Source organism: Plectropomus leopardus, chromosome 20 (genome assembly GCF_008729295.1).
Source record: "Plectropomus leopardus isolate mb chromosome 20, YSFRI_Pleo_2.0, whole genome shotgun sequence".
NCBI classification, from domain to species: domain Eukaryota; kingdom Metazoa; phylum Chordata; class Actinopteri; order Perciformes; family Serranidae; genus Plectropomus; species Plectropomus leopardus.
This window is the reverse complement of record NC_056482.1, coordinates 10,070,442-10,080,577: the sequence shown is the minus strand read 5'-3', so window position 1 is coordinate 10,080,577 and position 10,136 is coordinate 10,070,442. Positions and strand designations below refer to the sequence as shown.

The 10,136-nt window shown below is 37.5% G+C and overlaps 1 protein-coding gene across 1 annotated transcript; it reads right to left on the bottom strand.

Moving 5' to 3' along the window:
• cplx4a (complexin 4a) lies at positions 1-5,379 on the bottom strand. The gene is made up of 3 exons (XM_042508724.1): positions 5,216-5,379; positions 3,138-3,225; positions 1-228 (listed from the first exon to the last, which is right to left on the bottom strand). Exons 1-3 carry the CDS (start codon positions 5,377-5,379, stop codon positions 1-3), a joined length of 480 nt encoding a protein of 159 aa, XP_042364658.1.
• Between the last annotated feature and the right edge of the window lie 4,757 nt (positions 5,380-10,136).

Sequence of the window (10,136 nt, the reverse complement as noted above, 5' to 3'; positions counted from 1 at the left end):
TTACATGACGGAGCACTTCTCCTCCGCTTTGCTCTTCAGCTCGGTGACGGTGGCCGAGGCCTTCTCCTTCAGCTGGTCCATGTCCATGTTCTGCAAGTTTTGAAACTGGCCCATGATGGAGTCCTTGCCTTCCTCCTCCGTGGCGTCCTCATCCACCATCTTAAGCAGCTCCTCGGGCACGTCCACGTCGTCCCCGGCCATCTCGATCATGTTCTCATCCTGCTCGCTCTGCAGACGACAACATCAGAGAGAAAATAAGGTCAGAACACAGAGACACAGACACACGTATTACAGCCAGGGTGTACTTTGATATTAAGATGAAGGAAGTCTCTGTTCTGTCCTGTAAAGTACCACAATGGCACTTATTTGGTGTAAAGTCTCTGGATCGTCCAAATAAATTTGTTCATTTCAAAATCTTAAAATGAAACAGGCTTTTTGTAGACGGTTGTAAAACATAGTAGGTAACTAAATAGTTAGTTTCTTAGATTAACATTTATTCAATACATTAGATAAAACAGTTCTCCATAATGTCCCTTTTTAATGTAAAATATATTAACATTCTAAAAAACAAACATGAAGAAGGCCATTTTTTTGTTTTCTGTGACAATAACAAAGATTATATATTCACTGAACTGAAATTACGCAGAAGTAAACAACCTAAACGCTGACTTAAAGGCTTTTTACCAGATTAACATGCTGTCTTCCTGCCCGATTTCCAAAACTAACAGTATATTCTCAACCTTTTACACACAGATCTGATAAATACAGATATGTACGTATGTATCGACCACAATTTAACAGAGGACAAACCACTAATTCAAATGTATTTGTTGACAGCTTTATGACTAATTATATCACTGTCCTTTGATTTTATTGCATAGTTCTAATATAACACATAACAACCTTAAAATACAATACATTAGTCTGTGTTTAAATTCAAATTATAAGCAAGCAATCAGGCAAACTAAAAATAGATGAACTCTAGAATCTGTCTTAATCCACATTCAAGCAGCTGCACTCGAGGATATTCGGCTTTCTGTGTTTTTACGTTCTCATGAAGCTAACTTGAGTCTCCGTTGATTTTACTTCCAGTGCCTTTTGCATTATAGAAATGCTTAAATTAAATCCTTTCCAATCTAATCACTTAATATCTGGAATAGTCATGCAATAGGCGGCATACTGGGACTACTTTAAACTTCAATCTGTGGGATTATCTCAGACCTGCCTTAGCCTTTCCACTCTGAATCCCAACGATAGTCTAAAGATATCTTCTATAGCGTTGCACGAGACCCTAATTCCATTAGATTAACAGCACCAACTTCCTGTTTCTAAACATACTGTATACTTGTACCATAAAAAACATATATATGTATTTTTTTTTCAAACCCACACTTGATAGCATATTTGTGCTCTTAACCTCCTACCCTTTTAAAGAACACAATCAACAGAACAGGATGCCTTTAGGTGCCTTATTGTTGTTAGAAATTAATTAAAATGCATACTTAGTTGTAATAAAGACACTTTGTCGTTTGCTTTTTTTCAAGCCGGTATGCAATGTAAACATCATTGACAGAAACTAATTAGATTTATATGTATAGCCTCCTGCCATTGTCCTCCTCATATATGTATGGTTTCAATTTAAAAGACCAACAGTGAAAAGAAATGCCTCCATTGTTTAAACCAGGAAACAGAACAATAGAGTGTCTGTTGTGTTAGACTATAAGAGACGCCTCCAGCAGCCAAGGTCATCACCACATTCAGATGAATAAAAATCATGTTATTAGAAAAGCTGTATGAGCAAGAGACTTTTGCTCTTTTGTCACTAAAAGAAAGTTAATTGCAAGGAACCTTTTACCTCTAGGATTAAAAAACACTCTACCAGTATTTATCTGTAAAGGACTAAAATAAAATCCCAACATACCTTATTTGCGCCCTCCATTACAGCTTATTTGTTCTTCTTAGTTCTTTAAAATCAGTTGCTATGTTTACATCCAGTGAAGTAGATGTTGTTCTCTCTTAGAGCCAGTGCACTCTGGCCGCTGCTCCCTAATGAGCCTGGGACACCTGCTCAGTGGCATTTAGCTTTAGGTGCAATTGGGACACATAGGCTAACGTCTTCCAGGACACTGGTCTTGCGCGCTAATCTACTGGCATGGCTTCTACCTCCTGTTTTCCAAGCCGCAGCTGCCATGTGCTGCTGACAGATAAAGATAACCTCGACCATGAAGCAGCTTTTTGTTGCTCTACCTGTGCAGGCAGGACACAGCTCACTCATTAAATCCCACTTTTTTCTGCCAAACATTAGAGGGCAAAGCCATTTACAGGATTCCCGCAGATCCTTAAAAAGTCTTAAAAGGCAGTGAATTCATTAATCTAAGAATAAGGCCTTAAATTGTATTAAACTGCCCTTAAAACCATTTCAAATACTAAGACATGGGAAGTAGGATTTTAATAATTTTCCCCTGTGACACTGCATGGTAAAATCTCAAAATAATTGGTAAGATCTATTTCTTTTTTTGTGTGTTTTACCTATTTATTTATTTAAAATGTGGGTATTTTTTTTTTTGTAAAATTGCACATAAATTTAATGACATTTAAACAATCTGAAAAAGTCTAAAATCTAACGTGCCTAAAGCTTTAACATTGCTGATAAACAGCCCATGTTAAAAGACCGAGAAAAGGAATATACATTTGAATCAGATGAAAATCTACATAAATTGATATGTAAAATTATCGTTACCTGTCGAGTCGAAGCGACTGGTAACATGTTACTTTAACACCCCATATTTAGCATTTAACATCTCATAAATTGTTTGTGACATGCTTCAATGTAGTTCTAAGCAGATATTAATGTTTATGTCTTGCTCATCAATTATAACTCATCCTGCGGGCATCCATTAGCGAAGGCTGCTGTATACATAAATAATGAATGATAATATAAAGTAAATGTTTTCATAGGAGAAGTTATAACTGCTGATAAATACTGTACATCAAACACTAAAAATGTCATTATAGTGTGTTATAAAGCCTTCATAAAAATGTTGCCCTTGTTTTTCACCTGAGTAGAGTTTATTATTGTATACTATAAATGTTATATATGAAATTGGAGTTACACTATCAGGATAAAAACACTTTACCTTTGGCAGCCTGTATTTTTCTCTGAGGCACACCCTGAGTGTTGCTCTCTCTGCCTTCTTGTGTAAGAAATCTGCATCTCTCTCCATCCTGAAATAGAAATATATAAATATTATTAGCACAGTGACATTTGGCCGCAACAATATCACAGTTTGGCCAGTTTGGCAGTTAAGACCAAAAATATATTTTAATCTCTTTACACTCAATCCTGGTGTAAACATCCAAAAATCTGTTATGAACTTAAATGTGCAAATATGTTTTTACACTACTTGATAAAAAAATATTTGACATGTTTTTACCTTTTCACATCTGTTTGGCAACAGGTTTATGCAAGGTTTTTACAAATATATAGTATTACTTCAATCAGGAACCTGCAATGCATACCCCTAAATATAATTGCCTTAGTAATGTAACTTTATTGTCAGTTACTCCAAGTTTACTTCCTTTTGAATTATGGAAGAGTAGATGTATCAAAACTCTTCTCAAATAATTAAGTGAAATTTCATTGTGACACAAGTGTTAGCAACATTTTAGGCCATTAAAAAATAAAATAATTCGATTATTTTCATCAGTGATTCTAATTTTAAAATTTTGAGTCAAGTTATCAAAGCCCATTTATCTGAGTCAGTATTGAGACCTTGCGTACATGAGGCGTGACTCACGTACTTTCCCCTCAGCCAATTAAAGATGGGATTATTAGGCCAGACTGAGTCAAGCAGATTTGAAATCAAGCCAAGACGCCACAACTTGAACTTTAGTGAAAACAACAACACAGTGGACTGAGGTTTTTTAACAAACTACACATTTGAAGGGCGTCCTTGTAACTTACCTGGGAGGGTGCAAACCCCATGTACTATGGGCTGAGTCTTTAGCAGCAGCCAGGGGTTGATTCTGAGCCTTGGCCCTTTGCTACATGCATTCCCCTCTATATGTCTCAAATATATACATTATTAAAATGCTTGATCTGCCCAGACACGTCATATACGTAGATGTTTGTATTTTTTTTTAGCAGAACGAGACGTCTTTCATGTTCTGTTTAATTTCCATCAAACATTAGTGTAGATAAGAATTTGGCATATTTATATAAAATTACAAAAAAAAGGGAATAATATTGCAATTTTATGTCTACTTTTAAAACAAATAATTTCCCAAATATAGAGAGGCAGAGTAGAGAGGCAGGATTAATCTTGTTATGTAATACAGACTTGATGCTGCAAAAATCTACTATGTATCATGAACATTCAAAAGTCAAAATTAAAAAAAAAAAGTTATTCACACAATATTTTCAAAATAGAAATCAGGATGGATTGTATCAGGTTGTTGCTACAAGTTCATTTTATTACTTTAAACGTTTTAGTGAAAGGAATTGGACCACAATGCACCAAAAAGAAAAGCAAATTAAATTCAGAGCATTATCCATAGAAAATAAAATAACAGTGACAATAAAAGGCTTTTCAAAAATCAAGCTGCGTCGATATTGTAGAAAATTAACTGTCCTTTGATGTGGCCTCTGTTGCAACATCTACCTCAAATTGAGATCCAGATAAAATAGTTACATAAATACAATTTTTCAGGATCACAAAATATCCTTAATCATTTTAAATATTTCAACATTTGCTCCTTTTAAGTCCATGTTTTTGAGCTGTGAATAACAATGCAAGTTTACTTTTGCTTACTTAGTTGTTTTCAAAACGAACAATTTTTTGTTACCCGAGCTGTTCATGGTGCAGAAACAGATAACAGATTATAGGAGATTATTGATCAAGGAGCATTTGCCTCAGCGGGGTATTGTGTAGAAAAGATACAGTATGGTGGTACCTCTGCTGTGACCTTCAGCAACAGATGCATCTTTCAAAAACACAGCCTGCTCATTGTAAGATCATGAAGATAATAAATACTTGGGTGTTTGCATGTAGATATGGTTAGGGTAAAAATATGTGGTAGTGCAAAAGAGGGGAAAAGAGTGGAGGGAAGTTGAAAACAGCTTGTCAAGGTCAGATTGTACATTCTGCAGCCGCACGGTTAGTGACGGGCCAGTGGCATCAATTCAAAATGGAGTAGTGTTCATGTTACTACTTACTTCTCCTCCACCAACTGTTTTTGGTACTCTTCATACTCCTCGCGTGTCATCCCTGCTGCCTTGGCTGGATCTGAGGGGGTGGCCTCCTCTTCTTTGTCACCTCCACCACCAAGACCCATTCCTGACAGGGGGTTCCCAATCATGCTCTTGATCAAGAAAGCCATCTTGAGTTGTTTGACTGTTCACTCTGCGAGGGTGAGAATATTTTTTTTCTGGAGGTGAAAGTGATGGTGCTCCCCTTATGGCGCCCTCCGCTTCGGTTTCCTATAGCTGTCAAATCCAGTGGTAGCTCTCTAGCTAACCTGCTGCTTGTCTATGCAGCCAAGGACACACTGACGACAAGCAACAGACACAAACACACACACTTACACACACACACTTACACACACACACACACACAACGGCCATAATCTGGATTTAATCCTCCCTGCTCCACTATGCTAAGAGGCAGATGGCCTGTTTTCCCTCTATTTTTAAATCATGCAGACCGTTGTAGACATTTCTCTCTATTAATTTTGACACTTTGTGCATTCTTTGGAAGAATTAGGTGCAGCACTCATTATAAAATGCTTTTGGAGATGGGTGTCTCAGTTTGGGACCACACATATGCTGCTTCCGCCCACTAGTGCTTAATCATATTAGTAAAGTACTGACTGGCCCGTGTGCAGCTTATACTGCTGAGACCAAGCAGGGGAGAGAGAGAGAGGAGCGGGATTACAGTCTTGTTTATCCCCCACTGGGGCCACCGTTCATGCCGTGCTATTGTTCAGTGAGAGCATGATTGACAGGAAGATGAGAGATGGGAAGGAGACGGCTCTTGTGTCATTTCACCCTATCACTATTTTGATATCTGCTAACTTTAGTTTGCAATTACCGATTGTATTGTAGTAATTACCTATTTAACACGCTATTTTCAATGCAAGCCCTTTGCGATGATATTTGTAGAAAGTTGACAGATAACCATTCTAAAGCATTTTGACATAAAAACCTAGATCAGGGTCTCTGAAACTTGAATGACAGACTACCAATTTATGGAGACAGCCTATGACTGAGCACCGCACAGGAATAGTGCACACATTAAACAAAATATCTTTCACATCATTCAGTAAACACCAGTTATCCGTGAAAATTATGAACTTTGGTAAAAGCACTAGCACTGATGACAATTCAATTTTCACAAGCGTCATTATGGCATTTTTCATGACATACTATAACTATGACTTCATAAATGTTTTCAGTGACATAATACACATGACATTGTTATTTTTGGCTACAAACTGTACAATGTCTTTGGTAAAATTTTGCGACATGCTATACTATAACTTTTTTGACATTTTCATGGCATGCTATACTATATTTTTTTCCTTTGACATACTATGAATTTAAAAAAAAAGATTTATGACATAATGACCAAAAATCCAAGAATATACTAAGGCGAAAATGTCAAAATTTGACATGTCCCAAAAACAACTCAAAACCACTGGAAACAACTTAGAATAGCCTGCCATGACACCCCATGACATCGAAAGTTTCAAAAATTCACGCCTCCCAAAAACAGCTGAAAACCACTGAAAACGACTTAGAATAGCCTGCAAAGACACGCCATAGCAAAGAAAGTTGCCAAAACGGCCAAAAACACCATAATTTGGCACGTGGAAAAAATAACCAAAAATCCAAGGCTATAGTAAGGCAAAAGTTTCAAAATTTCACGCCTCCCAAAAACAGCTGAAAACCACTGAAAACGACTTAGAATAGCCTGCAAAGACACGCCATAGCAAAGAAAGTTGCAAAAACGGCCAAAAACACCATAATTTGGCACGTGGAAAAAATGACCAAAAATCCAAGGCTATAGTAAGGCAAAAGTTTCAAAATTTCACGCCCCCCAAAAACAGCTGAAAACCACTGAAAACGACTTAGAATAGCCTGCAAAGACACGCCATAGCAAAGAAAGTTGCCAAAACGGCCAAAAACACCATAATTTGGCACGTGGAAAAAATGACCAAAAATCCAAGGCTATAGTAAGGCAAAAGTTTCAAAATTTCACGCCTCCCAAAAACAGCTGAAAACCACTGAAAACGACTTAGAATAGCCTGCAAAGACACGCCATAGCATAGCAAGTAAAAATGGACAACACCATATCAGTGAGTCGGTTAATTAATCAAAACTTTATTCCGGACACAGGAATAAAGTAGACAGAATAGACATATGAATAAATAAGTTTTTTAAAAAAAAGGCACATCTAAAAGACCACAGAACATACAGTGTTTCATAAAGTTACATATCATTTATGATGCAATGGTTCCACAGTCTTGAGGTAAATCTGACTGCACTCATTGTGGGATTCACAAAGCTTTCAATTATACTGTTGCATGACACAGTTAGTCTTTACATCCATCTATACATATGGTTTCTGAATACAGAAGGACAAGTCGGCACGTCAACAGTCACAAACAGATAGCTAGCACTACTCCATCCGGGCACTCCATCTGGGCACTTTGATTAGTAACCATTATTGTATGCCACGTGAAGTTTGTGAATGCTGATACTTTTTTATCTCCACAAATGTGCAGTGTACATTGGGGTACAAAAGTCTTTGAAAAGTGTTATTTTCACAGACGATGAACACATACCAAATTTTCTGATTAGCATATTAGCTTGTGCATACATCATACGGTATTGCCTATAAATGTCACGGTCATCAGACAAGTCATCAGTGATGTAATGTCCTTTGCGCTGCTCCCACTTTGAGAGATTTTGGAATCCATGTCTTAACGACACAGCTACCTTTAAAGGCTTCTGAGTCCTTTTCTTCCCTTCCTTCAGGACAGTACTCCATGCTAAAGACAGTGGTTGTAGTTGTTGGTTCGCAGCCTCTTCCGTTGGTGGCTCTGCGTCAGCACCGATTTGTAGCCCTCCCGACGCTTGTGTTTCCTCCTGCTTGGGTCCCGGGAAGCCTTCGTTGGCCCAACGAGATCCAAGGGATGTTTCGAAGTCCAACAGCCAGCATTCCAGAGCAGCGGTCCCCAGTCCCAGACAGTCCCAGCCAAAAACACTATAAATTGGCATGTTGAAAAAATGCCAAAAAATCCAAGACTATAGTAAGGCACTTGCCCCAAAAAATGCTCAAAAAAGCTGGAAACAGCTTAGAATGGCCTGCCAAGACACGCCATAGCATAGAAAGTTGCAGAAACGGCCAAAAACACTATAAAATGGAGTGCTGAAAAAATGGCGAAAAATCCAAGACTATAGTAAGGCGAAAATGTCAAATTTGACATGTCCCAAAAACAGCTCAAAACAGCTGGAAACAACTTAGAATACCCTGCCGCGACACACCATTGCATAGAAAGTTGCAATGATGGGCAAAAACACCATAATTTGGCATGCTGAAAAAATTACCAAAAAGCCAAGACTATAGTAAGGCGAAAATTTCAAAATTTCACATGTCCAAAACACTGCTCAAAACAACTGGAAACAACTTAGAATAGCCTGCCATGACACCCCATGGCATCGAAAGTTTCAAAAATTGCCCAAAACACCATGATGTGGCATGTCGAAAAAATGACCAAAAATCCAAGACTATAGTAAGGCGAAAATGTCAAAATTTGACATGTCCCAAAAAAAGCTCAAAACAGCTGGAAACAGCTTAGAATGGCCTGCCAAGACACGCTATAGCATAGAAAGTTGCAGAAATGGCCAAAAACACTATAAAATGGAGTGCTGAAAAAATGGCGAAAATGTGAAAATTTCACATGTCCCAAAAACTGCTCGAAACAGCTGGAAAGTGCTGATTGTAGATGGCCAAGACATACCATAGCAAAGAAAGATGCAAAAATGGACGAAAACACCATAAATTTGCATGTCGAAAATATGACCGAAAATCCAAGACTATAGTAAGGCGAAAATTTCAAAATTTCACTTGCCCCAAAAACGGCTCAAAACCGCTGGAAACAACTTAGAATAGCCTGCCATGAAACCTCATAGCATAGTAAGTTGCAAAAATGGCCAGAAACACCAATAATTGGCATGTCGAAAATATGACCAAAAATCCAAGACTATAGTAAGGGGAAAATTTCAAAATTTGACATGTCCCAAAAACAACTCAAAACAGATGGAAACAACTTAGAATAGCCTGCCAACACACACCATAGTATAGAAAGTTGCAAAAATGGCAAAAAACACCATGATGTGGCATGTCCAAAAAATGACCACTGCAGTCAGGGAGTGGTGGAAATCATCATTTAAAAGATGTACAACAGGGTCCATTGGTAATTGCAACCATGTTCATTGCGCAATGGTATTTATAACCTTTCCACAAAAATGCAGAACCTCTGGTCATTGCCTCACAGTATGTACAAAGGAGCCAACGTTTTATTGGGGACAGAACAAATAATAAGGTTTACGTATCAGCCCTAAACTATGTCGTATTCTCAGCGTTAAGTAAGCTCTATGGCAAAATTAAATGTATATACTGATGATTTGGGTTTTTTGAAGTACTAGGAACATTGATCCAAATTGCACCAAATTGCATCCCAGTTTAATTCTTGTTCCAATTCTGACATATCCCTTTCACATGCTTTCATTCCTGAAGTAGGGACATATTTTGGGGAAATTAATTTATCATATATGTATGACACTATCCTTTGGATGGTCTTTAGACTTGACCCCCAGGGAACCCCATAGACTTTACAGGCTAACCTTATTCTGAATTTCAAAAAAAGACAGTGTTTATCAACATTATATTGAGAGATCAGTTCTTGAAAATTGAGACTACGATATCACTATACTTTACAGTTTTCTTTGCTATATTATTAAGTGTCTTTGGCCCTTTTTTCCACATGCTACACTATGGCGTGTCTCTATGAGCTATGATAAGCAGTTTTCAGCCATTTTTTTGGACATGTCAAAATTTGATATTTTTTGT

Bases quoted from the DNA above. Each gene is read 5' to 3' on its own strand.
- cplx4a (XM_042508724.1), bottom strand. From the start codon at position 5,379: ATGGCTTTCTTGATCAAGAGCATGATTGGGAACCCCCTGTCAGGAATG. The intron at 3,226-5,215 runs GTAAGTAGTAAC...TTTCTATTTCAG, and splicing joins AAACAGTTGGTGGAGGAGAA to GATGGAGAGAGATGCAGATT. The intron at 229-3,137 runs GTAAAGTGTTTT...TGTCGTCTGCAG, and splicing joins AAAAATACAGGCTGCCAAAG to AGCGAGCAGGATGAGAACAT.